At 43.0% G+C, this 14,434-nt stretch overlaps 1 protein-coding gene across 5 annotated transcripts; it reads right to left on the bottom strand.

Annotated features, from left to right (window-relative positions):
- Positions 1-740: 740 nt before the first annotated feature.
- VARS2 (valyl-tRNA synthetase 2, mitochondrial) lies at positions 741-14,354 on the bottom strand. Of its 5 annotated transcripts, none has more exons than XM_051996125.1 (30): positions 14,195-14,349; positions 11,997-12,228; positions 11,830-11,911; positions 11,614-11,714; positions 10,295-10,416; positions 10,063-10,129; positions 9,870-9,967; positions 9,631-9,712; positions 9,330-9,449; positions 9,004-9,115; positions 8,213-8,301; positions 7,696-7,786; positions 7,158-7,285; positions 6,890-6,993; positions 6,619-6,700; positions 6,217-6,293; positions 6,053-6,122; positions 5,825-5,930; positions 5,537-5,607; positions 5,261-5,386; positions 4,966-5,070; positions 4,751-4,819; positions 4,532-4,610; positions 4,310-4,437; positions 4,063-4,215; positions 2,907-3,113; positions 1,801-1,912; positions 1,445-1,620; positions 1,120-1,248; positions 741-1,017 (listed from the first exon to the last, which is right to left on the bottom strand). In XM_051996125.1, the coding sequence occupies exons 2-30, from the start codon at positions 12,195-12,197 to the stop codon at positions 928-930; spliced, it is 3,177 nt and encodes a 1,058-aa protein (XP_051852085.1). In that variant the 5' UTR covers positions 12,198-12,228; positions 14,195-14,349; the 3' UTR covers positions 741-927. The 5 variants fall into 5 exon arrangements, 3 of the variants coding, with proteins under 3 accessions (XP_051852085.1, XP_051852086.1, XP_051852087.1); XM_051996126.1 differs by lacking the exon at positions 14,195-14,349 and adding an exon at positions 12,992-13,125; XR_007953452.1 differs by lacking the exons at positions 741-1,017; positions 1,120-1,248 and having other exon boundaries at positions 1,522-1,620; positions 1,801-1,968; positions 14,195-14,354.
- Positions 14,355-14,434: the final 80 nt, after the last annotated feature.

Genomic DNA, 14,434 nt, shown 5'->3' with positions numbered 1-14,434 from the left:
TGTCAGCTGAGAACCTAAACACTTTACTTAAAAAAAAAAAATTGAGGTCATTCACCTAGAACGTCTTCCTTTCTGAAATCACTTAAGCATCTTCCATCACCTTCATTCCTTGCACACGAGTCCCTTTTCTCTTTGCCAATGCAAACCCCAAAACTTCGTCACCTTCTTTTTCTCCAGCAGAATGCCCCTACTATCATTCCAAAACTCTCATTTCCAATTCCATTAAAGAGAGACTGAAGCTTTCTTTGCTTCCTACACACAGACTAGTCTTCACCCTCACTTGATCCATCCATCCGTACCAGCCACTGTCCTGCATTTCTTCTATCAATACATCAATGTGGTGGGGACAGAGGGAAGCACTTCATTCTCCAGGCTCTATGCCCCACTCCTGGAGCTAAATTGTTCTTTAATCTGATCCTCACTGTAATCCCTAGATCTGGAAAAATCTCTCCCCACTTTCCTTAGGAATTTGTTTGAAGAACTACCACCGAATCTGAGATGGAAGACTGGTAAAAAGGCCTGGAAAAAACCAACACAAGTTCAAGTCCTCTAACCTTATGAGAGAAGACAAAACCTGAGATACTAAAGCCTAACATTAGTGAACTCCAATCCTCATCCTCACCAGAAATCTCAGGACCAAAAACAGTCCCAAGATTGGGTAAAATTTTTTTCAAAGAAACTGAAGCACCAAGAAGACATCATTTGGAAAGAACAATAAATAAGGCATCAAGACAGAAACCTTGACTTAAAAAAAAAAAGTTTTTAATTATCTTAATCCTGAAAATGTTAAAAAAAAAAAAAAAAAAGACTGTGGAGGGAAGCTATGACAATTATGAATGTCCCACAGAATTCTTGTAGGATTTAGTCACTCTGATCCAGCAATATTCAGAGACAGGTCTGACAGAGAGAAGAGACATACGGTGGAATTCATGGCTTTGTAGGAATTGTATCCATTAGCTTTTGGAGGTAAGATGTTGCCTGGTCCAACTTTGATAGCTCCATGAGGAGGGAAGAGACCTTTATGAGAAGAGAAAAAGGTGATAATCTAGATAACTGGCCTTTCTACCCACCTACCCCCAAGGATCACAGGTATTTTGCCTCCCTCTTCTGAGAACTCACCTTATGCTCTCTATTCATCATTTGACTCCCTTCAACTGGGGTCCAAGCAGTAAGGCTATCAAGTTTTTTCTGTAGTTTCTGTCTTCTGGTAAGCAGGACAGGAAGATGGAGATAAGGGTCCACCAGGCCCTGGTGAGAGAACAGGGTTAGATTCTCAGACCTACCTACTCTACCAGAATATCCTCCTTTTTCCCAATCATAAAATCTTCCATTCTTCACTTCTTTCTGCTTAACCCAACCATTTTCTAACATTTTTTCCTTCTAGTTCCTTACTCACCTTACTGTCCCTGCTCTAAAACATGTTCCTTCCCTTACCCAAACTCACCTGCAGCTCCATGTAGACCTGGGTGGTATTGTTGATTGAGGCCTGGACCCAGCCTTGGGGAGATGCCTTATTGTAAGGTAGGAAGTTCACAGCTCCACAATGGGCCAGAGTGCCCAATGGCTCTAGGAAATCTTCATAGAGGTATTGTTCTTTGGGCTCTGAACATTGCAACAACACTGGGCAAGATGATGGGAAAGAGTAGATTCAAAAGCAACAACATTAGGCATTTGTCCCTCCCTTTATCAAAGCCACTAAATCTTTCAGTAACCCAGGTATGACTAGATCTCTAGTTCTCATCTTTCACACAACAACCCTTTCTCCCCTCAAGGACCTAGGTATTCAGGGGCAGTTCTCACCTCGGGGTCGGACTCTGCTGAGTTGGTACATGGCTCTGAGCCCCCTTAGTGTTTTCACAGCCTCTTGAACCTGAGCAAATCGCTGTTCCAGTTCTGGCTGGTACCAAGGATGCTGTAAGAGTTGGGCCAATCACAGATCACAAGTCTGTGGACTCCAGGGAGAGTCTGCTAAAAAATGAATTTGTTTCCCTATTTCCCTACTTGAGAGTAGGTAACTATGTCTCACCTGGTTGTCTCTCTGATCTAGATCTCACAACGCATTACATTTAAAAAAAAAAATTTAAGTTGAGTTCAAAAAATTAAATGAAAAACTGATGGATTTGTAACTGGTAACTGAGGAAAACTAAGAGTTTCTCTCTAACTTAAAAAAATTTTTTTTGGGCTCAGGCAATTGGGACAATTGACTTACCCAAGGAAGAGACTAGATTTGAACTTGGATCTTCCTGACTTCAGGGCTGGTGCTCTATCCACAGTGCCACCTAGCCTCCCCAGTTTCCCTAACTTTTGTGCCAAATACTACAAGGATAACTTTGCTTTCCAACCAATCATGCTTATCAGGCAATCAGACAGAATCCTACGCTGGGTCAACTATGTGTGGTTATCCTTGTATTTGTTAAGGAATCCCTAGGGTGTAATCCAGTGACTTTGAATAGAAGGTCACCCTACAGCAGTAAATGAGCATCTAAAAGATTCAACTCTGGAAAACTCCACAATAACAAAGCACAATATTGTCTAATAATAAAACATTCCCTCAAAACTTAAAAGAAGGCTGTTATTGCTCTAGTAATAAACTAGCCTTGACAAAATGCTTTAAACATGTCCACAAAATCCAGTATCCCCCAAGAACCCCCACTCTGGTCAGACCCTCCCCAATATACAGAATCACAGAATATTGTGCCTCTGAAAGGAATCTCCTTTCTTGCATCTAGTCTAATCCTGTCAATTTGACAGATGAGGAAATTGAGGCCGAGATTATCTTACAGAAAGTTAGGGAGAGAAGGGGCCTTAAAAATTATTTAGTCCACCCCCTCATTTTATAGACAATAAATTAGTAGCTCAGACCCTAGGCCTGTTGGCTGCACTACACTAAGACAGATATAGCTCACCAGATTTTGGGCACAGGGGTAGGGGGCAACACAGATGCTTGGAGCTGGGGCACAATTTGGTCGGTGAGGCAATCGCTGCCAAAGCTCTTCAGTCAGGAAGGGCATGAATGGGGCAAGGAGACGAAGTCCAACATCTGCACAGGAGTATAAAGTCTGCAGTAATCCAGGGGATTGGGGTGACCTTGACAACACAGGTTTCACTGACTCCTAGAAATTAAGGGCTAATGTCAGCTATAGAGGACCCCAGAGTCAACTTCTCTCCTCTGGCTAAACTACCCAATTATTTCCCACTATTCCCCATTCTAATTTCATGGTTTGGGAAAGAAAAGAACTCAAAACAATGATCTTAGTTCCCTTCCCTTCTCTAGAGCCATTCCCTGGGATCTTAAGTCAGAGAAGAGTCACTGTATGACCTGAATACTCCTTACCTCCAACAAAGCACAGCTTATTTTACAACCAACATCATATATATAATAACTAATAACCATTAGTTCTTAAAACCTTGCTGATTGCTTGTTATAAGCTGGACAATAATGAAAGCTTAGATTCATAGAGCCGGAAGGAACTTACCTTAAAGATCATCTAGTCTAGCTGAGGCCCAGAAAAAGTATGTTTTTACATACACAGATCATAAAAATGCATTTAGAATATTTTCCTTTATAGGTGAACTGCACAATTCCCCATGCTGTTTTTGCCCAAAATTATGTTTTTGAAGAATCAGTTAAAATTAGGTAGTATATGTAGTTAGAGATCAGTTGTTCTAGTGGCTCACACTGGGCCCCAGAACACATCAGATTGACTTCCTGATTCTCTCACTGTCCCCAGGGAAGAGTACTTATAAAGATGAAAGGTTCAGATATTTCTCCTGCTTTTCTGCCTTAATTTTTTCAAAAATCCATCTGATCTGTTTGACTGTTTTTCTCTTCTCTCTCTCCCAGGTGATGGGATAGAAGGCAAGATAGGAGATGGAAGGGAAGGGTCCCAAGAATCAATCCATGGGGAAAAGGAAACAATATTAACTGATGCTTTCTCCTCTATCATCAATGTACAATAGTTCCACCGTGGAAAACCATGAGATTCATGATGAACTTAGGAATATGACAAGTACAGAGGAAAATGCTACCCTGTCCCTGTGCCTCCTGCCCCCTGGGCTTACCAAGTAGACATCACAAAGTTTATGGAGCCAAAAGTGGTACAAAGCATGGGTGATAAGAGAGAGCTCTTGTGCTAGGAAGCCTCGCTCACATTCCCCAGCAGTGAAGGCCAGGTTGCTGAGGATCCAGGTATCCATAGCAGATGAGGGAGACAGCTATGGGACAAAAGAAGAGCTCAACAACTTTAGCCAACCAGACTACTGATCCCTCCACCATCCATTTTTTCTCTTCCCCCAATACAACACCCACTTCTTCAATGGGGTGGGGTATAAATCTGTCTCCTAAGGCATTAAGGATGAATCGCATGGCATTCCAGATCTTGTTGCAAAAATGGCGGGAGCTCAGGACCTCAGAAACAGATAGGTTTATGTCATTCCCTGTACGGTAGAGAAGGGTTCAGAGGATTGGCTTCATCAATTTCCATTGTCTTGTCTTCAGAATCTACCCCCAATGTGTCAATCCTGGTCTTACCTTGTGTTCCATGAGAACAGAGGGTGAACCTCAGGGCATCTGTACCACATTCAGGGATTCCTTGAGGGAAATCCTTTCTCTAAAAGCAGAGAAAAGAAAAGAGAAAGGCTGGCTAAGGGCTGGCAGGCAAAAAGAAGAGGTTTAAGATGCCTGTGTGGGAGTGACACCTGGGGCTATACTACTTGGGGAACGATGAACAGCAAACACTTGGGTTTTTACCTGTGCAGCAGCAGCCATCTGTAGCTCCCTGGGATCCAGGTTTCCATCTTTCAGCTTCTCCTGTAGCACCTAAGGGGAAAATTTTAAAATGGCCTCTATCTAATGACCTAATTTTTTCCTAGCCCTAATTCCCCACCACAAGTCCCTCCACTTTTACTCAAAACCCATTCCTATTCCTCCAACTCATTTGCCCACCCATGGTTCAGCCTTCTGACCTGTAGCTCTGCCCCTCTGATAACATCTCTGGGATCAAGTACATTCCCCAGAGATTTGCTCATCTTGCGGCCTTGCCCATCCCGAACCATGGAGTGAAGAAGCACCTAGGCGGGAGAAGTGAGGCAAATGGAAGGAGTTAATTGGAAAGAGAGTCAGAGGTGTAGGAAGTGGATACCTTGAGATATTCCTTCTTTAGGTTTCAGAGAAGATGAACAGACCCATGGGAGAAGTAGAGAAACACTGCCTCTCTTCAGCTAGGGAGTCTGGAAAGGACGACAAGAATGGAAATGTTACCTGGGGAAATGGAAGTTGTCCAGTGAGCTGGGTCCCTAGCATAACCATTCGGCCCACCCAGAACATCAGAAGGTCACTGCCTGTCTCCAACAGGGACAAAGGGTAGAACCGATTTAAGTCTGGAGTCTGAAATGCAAAATAGACAGAACCAAGGGCTCATACCACAGGCCCTAACATTCTCTTCCATGCCCCAAATCTCTGTTCCTCCATGCATCCTCAGTTTCATGACATCTTTCTCTACTGTCATCAATTTCACATCTCTTCAACCCATCTTACCTTTTGAGGCCAGCCCAGAGCAGAAAAGGGAAAAAGTGCAGAGGAAAACCAGGTGTCTAAAACATCAGGGTCTGAAGAATGGAGTAAGAACAGGAATAATTGGGATCTAGTTTTCTGAGGACTCCAGTCCTTTATTCACCTTTCCATTTTTTCAGATCTGAGACTCAGGGAGGCCCTACATCTGGCCCCCTACCCCAGTTTCCAAATCAACCTTCCCTATCTTCCTTAATCCAGCATCTACTCTCAGGTACCCAGGAATCAGCCTCCAGTCCCAGCCCCATTACTTACCCCTCTCCAAAGTTAGCTCCTTCTCTGGTCTCCCTATGAGTTCTGCAGCTACCTTTCTGGCCTCAGCCTCTGATCGACCTACTACCCAACATTCTTCAATGTCTCCCTATAAAAGAGCAACTTGGGATGGGTGGTGACAAGACTTGTAAGGTAATTTGAAACAGTAATCTCCCAGTTTCCTACTTTCTCCATTGCCCTGAGAAAACCAAACCACCCTTCCCCCTTTACCTCCTTTCCAAAAACCCTATACGCTGGAATTTGATGTCCCCACCACAGCTGCCGGGAAACACACCAATCACTGTGGATGAGACCCCCACCCCCCCAAAAAAAGTTACTTTACAGTATGATTAAATCTCTCTCTTTTCCCTAATCTCACCAGTATTCCTACTTGCCTGATGTTAGAAAACCAATGTTGCCAATTCTTCTGATGAAAGGGAGGGTTGAGACACAGAGCCCCTGATTCCACAGCCTACAAAGGAAGGGGGACTTCAGGCAATGACCCCTTTTCTTGTGTGTCAGAGGGTAACTAGTCTCAAATGAGATAATTCTAAAGCTCAGATCTCTTCTGCTTCCCAAGTCAGTGAGAGATGGAGGATATAACTGTATAAACCTGAATTTCCTGGGCTCTGCCCAGATCATCATATCTCTCCTCATGCCTCCATACCAGATATTATACTCCTCACCCAGTTCCTATAAACTAGAAGCCTCTTCAGGAAAGGGGAATCCCAGGTTTCCTCATTCTCAGTTCCAAGAAGCCCCATCTCCCTTATATAGTGTCCCCATTTGGGTCTCACCTGGGCAGCTTGTTCCCCCATTTTCTGGCATCGCACAAACCATTGGTTTTTGAGAAGATATTCTACCACATCTCCAGAACGACTACAAGGAGAAGAGTGAGGCCCCATTCATTTTCTTTCATCGCCATTCTTCCTATATCTTATACCCCACATCCTCCTCAGGGTGGTATGACCCTGCCCTCCTTTTACTTTAGTAAAAGTTTAGTGTTTTCTACTATATTCTCACCCCCACTATCTTTTAGAGATCTGGGTCATGGAAGAAGAGAATTACCTGCAGATAGGGAGTACCATGGGATGGTCCTGAATGCCACGAAAATACCCTTGTTCCTTAAGCATAGACACAATTTTTTCACGAGCCACAAATCGATGAAGACCCTATAAGGAAAAGTTCTGTAAGATGCTGTAAGGAAAAAAAGAAAAAAGCCTGAGGGATTGGGGGGGGTGGTGTAGAGGAGGTGGAAGAAAGGGAGAAGGAAAGGGGCCACAAAAAGACAGCAAGATCCAGAAAAAAGGGGAGGAAATTAAAAGTGTGATACTACCTGTAGCCAATCCCCACAGGGGGAGACCATGGTCCCATCTTCTCCAATGACATTCACAGGGATCAGCTTGTGTCGTGCCCCAATATCAGCATCAACAAGGCTGTGGGCAGGGGTTACCTTCACTGCACCTAAAGGAACAACAGTGAGGAGACAATCAAACTCTCCATTTTCCCTCTCTATGCCTCATCTGAAATTCCACAAGTCTCCCTCCCTCTCCTTATCTCTGCATAAGGAAAAGCCCAAACCAAGTCAGAAGCTCAGATCCTGACTCAGCCACTTACCAGCCACATGCTGATATTTAGTATGCATTAGCCTTTTTTTCTTATCTGGAAAATGAATATATATCTAGTCTATCTCACAAGGCATCCATGCTTATCTATAGGTAATGTTTATGCAAATGTAAGGTATAGTGCTACTATTCCTTATTATCCTCCCAGACTTCCTTTGTGAATTTCCTCATTCTTTCTTAATTTCCTTATTTCTCTTCCCTTCCCTAATCTTCCCTTAGCTTTCTTACTCTTTCATAGTCTCCACGAACCTGTGCCCAGGTCAGGCTGGATTGTAGGGTCAGTGATGAGGGGAAGGGACTTCCCACTTAGTGGATGACGGAGCTGACACCCATGGAGGTGCTAACAAAGGAAAGAAAGAATTAGTTATTCAACAAGCATTTAAGTGCTTTTTATGAATTGGGTGTAGTTACATTTATTGGAAGGGAGAGAGATTGAGGGCATTAGGGAGAAGAAGAAGAAAGGGAACAACTGGAAGGAATAGAGTTAAGAAACAAAATCAAAAGATCAGGATCCTAGTATTAATTTGTAATTTTAACCTCTTTCTTCATTACTGAAAAAGAAAAGAAATTGAATCATATGATCTTTTACTTCTTTTTAAGAGAATATACAATTTTGTAATTCCAAAAATTGGGGCAGAGCCAGCAAGAAAATAAAGAATGGTCTTGAGATAAAGAAATGGTGCCAAGGAAAAAGTGATAAGAATCTTAGAGGATATCAGAGTAAACCAAGAAAGGAAAGGAGAGTGAGGAAGTCAGATGGTATTACTATGTATCGAGGATCATCAGGATGAACAGCCACAGCTACATCACCAGGTAAAGTCTCGGGCCGTGTAGTCCCCACTACAATTTCTGTATCTAGGGAAACATACAACCAACCCCAAATCAATTCCCCATTTCTCAGAAGATCCTGGAATAATTGGGGATGGGTGCCCATCCTAAATAACAGCTTCTTCAAAAGTAATTATGTAAAATAGGGATTAGCCTCCACAGGAGAGGGGGTTTGCCAGTAGTTTGAGTGGATGAAGCAGGTGGGAGATAAGATTGGAAATCACTCTTAGAACCAAAATAAATCATGAAATTCCTAGCAGGTGAAATGGAGGAGGCAGGATATTCTAGAGGTGTTTCACTCTCCTTACCACAAGTCAACCCATCCTTTGGAGCCCAGTGCAAATCCATTCTCCAAGGTGTTGACATGACTACTCTAGTTGTCATTATTGCTTATTGCTCTTTTTACCTCCTGAAGCACTTACAATTCAAACTACAGAGTTTGATATTGAATTATTTTGTTTCACAGGGACCAGACTTGTCTCCCCATCTTGAAGGGAGGGGTTAAAAGGCATTTTTGTGGCCAATACCAGATTAGCAGCCAAAAAAAAGCTTTCTGATTAATTAATTTGAAGAAACTAATTGTGGAAAGAATAGGTTATTTAATTCCCTTCTTACTCCCTAGGCTAGGAAGTGGGAGATTCTAAAAGGAATGTGACATTCACAGTCAGAAAAAATGAGGAAAGACTAGGACACACTAAGTCAAGCAAAAGAACAACTAATGGAACTTACCAGGATCCCCATCTACTGGAAAGGCAACAGAAAAAAGGAGGCCAAAGGAGACAGGGTAGGGACAGCCTGGAGGGCAGAATTCTGTTCGGCCAGGCAGGGGCCGACCCTCTACCTGGGCATATCAGGAAAGACTGGTGTCACTGTTCTGTGTTCATAGCCTCAAAAGACTCTTTAGTTTATATTCCTTCTTTCATACCCTCTGTCTGACCCACCTCTAATCCCATCTGAGAGAATCAAAGGCCCAACTACCCCTTTCTCCCTAGTTTGGCATTAGGAATTGAAAATTGTGCCCATCTCCAATCTCCTCACCCCAACCACACACTTACCTCAATATCCGAGATGGCCGATCTCAAAGCACACGACCAGTTGACAATCTGCTGGTCCCGGTATAATAGGCCAGCCTCATACAGACGGACAAAGGCTTCTGTCACTGCTACTGAAGAACCCTGAAAGAAGGTCTATGTTCACAACCAGTAGTAACTTCCCCGCAATAGTGTTCTCACCCCATCATTTCTCTCACCCCCCTCAGGAACTTAGGTATATATGCCAAGCTTCTCAGATCCAACTTTTAATTCTCTCATCACCTAATCCATCATTCCCTTTGGAGTCAAAGCATCTGGCACTCACAGCATCCATAGTAAAACATTCTCGATCCCAGTCCAAAGAGGCCCCCAAGGCTCGTAGCTGCTCACAGATCTCACCACCCTTTCTGTTTCCATGGGGAAAAAAAAAAAGTACAAGTATTTCTTTGTGTAATAGTCAGGGAAGAAAATTGGGGAGGACCAGGACAGGGAAGCAAGATGCTTACAACCCTGAAGAGAATGGAATATGAGAAAAAAAGGGCTGGAGATTAGAACTATACTTACTCTTCCTTCCACCTCCATACTTTCTTTAGAAAATCTTCTCGGTTCAGTTCATGTCTCCTTATTCCCTGTTCCTTCCATAGCTGTTTCTCCACCACAGCCTGGATTAGGGAAAGAGGAAAAATGGAAAGGTTAAGTGACTTCAAAGAAGGAAATCTCCTTTAACTTGATGGAGAAAAGAGGGTCAGAAAAATACCTGAGTAGCAATGCCAGCATGATCTGAACCTGGGATCCACAGTACCTGGTCCCCTCGCATCCGATGCCTGTGTTAGGACCCAGAAATTCATATATCTGCTTAACTTCACTCCAATATCCCCATGACCCCTCAATACCTGTATGGCCAATCCCACCCTATTATTCCAAACTCACCTCCCCATTACCCCAACCCCATCTCCCAGGAGCCAAACACACTCCCCTTTCCCTCTTACCAGCGCACAAGAGCATCCTGTATGGCCACAGTAAGAGCATGACCAAGGTGTAAGGAACCAGTGACATTAGGGGGTGGGATGCAAATGGAGAAGATCTCCCCCGTAGCCTGAGGCAGCTGGGACTAGGAAGGTAGGCAAAAGACAAAGTCAGAGAGGAGCTGAGAATAGAAAGGTTGAGGCAAGGAGTTTACCCAGGACAAGAGAGCCCTCTAGTGTCTCTAAAGTTAAAGTGCTATAGGAAAAATGGCTCTCAATGTCAGAGAGCAAAGAAATTCTGAAGGGATAATCAGAATCTATCAATTTCATTGCTTTTCTCAGCCTAAAACCAATTTTTTTTTGCCCTAAGACAGCTCCTCCTTCTGACTCCCCTATTTCTGATTCAAAATTATTATCATCCAACCTGTCTCCCAAGGATAAAACCTTGTAGTTCTCCCATGTCTAAGCAAATCCCATTCACTCCACCTCCACATAATCTTTCACATTAGCCTACTTCTCTATTCTCACTGCCATCAGCTTCATACAGACTTTCATTATTGCAATGGTATCTTATTAATTACTCCCACTTCCACTCTCTCCACCACCAACCCATGTTTGGAAAAGGGCATGACATAGTAAAGGAAACAAGATCTTGTTCAAATTCTGGCTCTGTCCCTCACTATCTGTGTTACCTGAGATAAGACCTCCAACCTCTCTGGACCTTAGTTCCTCATTTGTACCAGGAATGTCCTTCCTTCCCCTGAAGCTGGTTGATTTACTTTACCTTTGAAGCCTAACTCAAATACCATTTTCTATAAGAAATCTTCTCTGATCCTCCTCATCTGTGGTTCTCTTTCTTAAGCTATGGGTCACAACCCCATATGGAGTCTTGTAACTGAATGTGAAGGTCTTGAAATTACTATTTATTTTTAGTAAATGTTTGCTTTGTATATCTACTTTATATATACCTATGTACCCAGGATTATGTAGAAATTTCTTGATAGAAAAGGGGTTGTTAAGAAGCCTAAAGTACTTATTATGTAACACTGTGTATCACACCTGTGCTAATGTTATGTCCTTTATCTGAAGAAACCATTCAGGTAAGTAAAAAGAGCACTGGAACTGAAAGGGTCCAGGTTTGAATGTCAATTCTTGTACTTCCTTCTTGTATGCTCTTTACTACACTATGCTTTAGATCCCCATTTATAAAACAAAAGGGTTGAACTATATGGTTCTAGCTCTAAATCTCTTAACCTACAATCCTAGACTATTAGCACTGTGAGGGCAGGGATCTTGTTCATCTAAACCCCAACACAAAATGCTATTAGATATTAGTTACTGACCTGATATTCTGGCTTGAAGAATCCCTCTTGAACCCACCAAGGGTACCAGGCAGCCTCAACATACTGTGGACTATACATAGGAGGCATGGGCCCTGTGACATCTAGAACAGATGGAAGAGAAAATTCTATTTTCCCTGAACGTGTTGAAATATTACTTTCCTATTCAGCCAAAATACTGAGGAAGGAATAGAAAAGGTTTTCATATCTTTCCATTACCTTTTTTTTCACCAGGTTTTGTGGGGATTTCATATAACACTGTCTCTTTAGCAATCCAGCTTTTACTAGACTTCACTGGTAGCTGAAAAAGATATCAAGTAAGATTTGCAGAAACTAATCACCCTTCAAGCATCCCCTATTGTACCCATAGCCTCTTTTCCCTTTACCTTGCTATTCACTGCCATCTCTTTGTCCAAAGCCCTCTGCTTTTCTCGAAGCCGCTTCTGTTTCTGTTCACGATTCCTTTGGGGAACAGAGGATCCATGAGGATAAGGTTGAGTGGAGAAAGGATGAGACCAGGGGACACTTGGGTAGGGTTTCAGACTCCAAATCCTGTTCCGAAGAGGGGCCAAGGACAAGTGGGACATTGAGGCTGGATGGGCAAGAGGCCTTCTCTTCCTAGAAGAGAGAAAGAACATTCACCAGTCTCAAAAATCCCTTCATCTATTTTGTCAGCAACAAGTCACTCATTTCTTTAATCCTGCCTATTTTATTTATTCACTAAGTCCTTCTTTACAGTTTCTCCTCAAGTCTAGAATTTCCATACTTTTTGAAGTGTTGTACAATGAGGGAAAAAAAGCCTCAGACCTAAAGATTCAGGTTCATGGTCCTAGCTTTCCCATTGAATTGCCATTGCCTTGATCAAGTCATCTTTAAATACTTGATAAATGCTTACTGTTTGAATGACTTTCTAGGTGGTTCTTCACCTGCAAAATGGGGATAAAAATATCAATCTTGTCTATCTTGACAGGACAGCAATGAGGATTAAAGATAAGGAACATACCATGAGTCTGAGGACAGGATTCCTGTCTCATTGTACTTGGATCTCTTCTAGTTCCAAAGTGCCCAAAAGAATCTTTCCTTGGACTTGAACTATAATGCTTGTTTTGTAAACTTGCAAAGTTCCTTTTTTTTTTTTTTTAAACTAGACAGATTTCATTTCTAAAACCACTTCAATCACTTTCTCTTACTAGAACAGTGCTAAAGAATTCAATCACTGCACTCTGCATAGGAACAGGGACAACCAGTGATTTCACTGACAATGAGAATTTTGCGGATGAGTCTATGGCCAACTTTTTAGCAGGCTGCCCCATAGCTGATACTTATATAGCATTCTAAAGATTTTTGAAGACTATACAAATTTTATTTTCTTTTAACTAACCCGATAAAGCAAATAACGTTGTTCTTTGTCCTTCATATTCTAAGACAGTGACATTACAGGATACAGTGAATGAGCTTGGCATCTTGCTGTCTGATCAAGATCTAAGCACTGCACAGTGCCTCTTTCAGCTGGCCTCATGCCCACTGGAACAAATTGTTCTCATCCACTCATTTCACCAGGGAAGTCTTGGTTTTAGCCAGGTGTAGCCACTTCAAACGCTACAACTTCTTGGAACCAAGGGTGAGGATTAGGTGAAAGGTGGACGCTAAGAGAGCATAAGCATCACTAAAGTGCTAGTCCTTCTGAATACCCCATATATAAAGTCAAATACTAATGCTATCAGGAAGGAAGATGTGGGAGTCAGAGGCCAGATTACCTTGTCTTTATTTTGTATGTGCTTCCTCCTTATGTCCTATGCTAGACTCTTCTAAGCTTCTTAAGAACAAAGACTGCTTCATTTTTCTTTGAATCCCAACGCCTAGCACATAGTAAGCATTTCATAAATGTTCTATCTAAAAACAAAAGCGGTCTCTTCGACCTTGGATTTTGAGTCTCCACAAAATTAATCAGAAGGCGGTATATTTAGTAGCAAAACTGGAAATCGAACCCAGGGGCACTGGGTCCAAATTCTGAATTTCTTCCCACTACACCATATTGCCTCTGGGTTCGAATCCTGGCAAACTCCTTTGTAAAGTTAATTTAACTAGATGACCCCTTGCACCTCTAAAAACATGACCTTATCTCCCTTTAATGACAAAGAAACTGAGTCAGAGAACTTCAGAGGTAGATTGCTCATGGTTATATGGTTACAGAATGCAGTGTCCGGAATCCCTGGGATCAGGGATTTAAACAGCCTCAAACATGTAAATGTACGACCTTGGGCAATTTCTCGACCAGTGGAAACCTGTTTTCCCCGGGAATGAAAAAAGCATTCAGCCCTCAGGGTTTTGGAGAAAATAGTGATTCATAAGAGCAAAGCGCTTTGCAATCCTTGAAGCGTCATGTTACTTATGAAGCAGTTTGCACCCCTTCACACACTGAAAACGTGTCAAAACCAGAAACTGCATCTCAGGCTCTCCCGGCCGCGCTCTTTATACTCCACCGCATGCGCGCCCGGGATGCCGGCCCCACACGCCCGCTCTCCCAGCACCTGGGTGGCTTGCCCCAAAGACCAACTAAGTAGCCCCTGAATCCTCCGCTCACGCTTTTCTGCCGACTCCGAACAGCCCAGGCCTGCCTCCCCAGAAGTCCACAGTACACGAGGTGACCGCGAGACCCCAAAGAGAACAACACCAGGGTCAGATCCTAGGCGGAAGATGCCGCCATCTGAACGCTACCTTATCGTGCAGGAAAGAACAGAGGAAGCGCGCATGCGCGACCCGAGGGCAAACACCACCTCCTCCCCACCCCCATTCCTTAGAATAACGCATGCGCTTCCCAGAG

This window comes from Antechinus flavipes, chromosome 4 (genome assembly GCF_016432865.1).
Source record: "Antechinus flavipes isolate AdamAnt ecotype Samford, QLD, Australia chromosome 4, AdamAnt_v2, whole genome shotgun sequence".
In the NCBI taxonomy this organism is placed as follows: domain Eukaryota; kingdom Metazoa; phylum Chordata; class Mammalia; order Dasyuromorphia; family Dasyuridae; genus Antechinus; species Antechinus flavipes.
The sequence above is the reverse complement of the archived record's forward strand: the minus strand, read 5'-3'. Positions and strand labels throughout refer to the sequence as shown.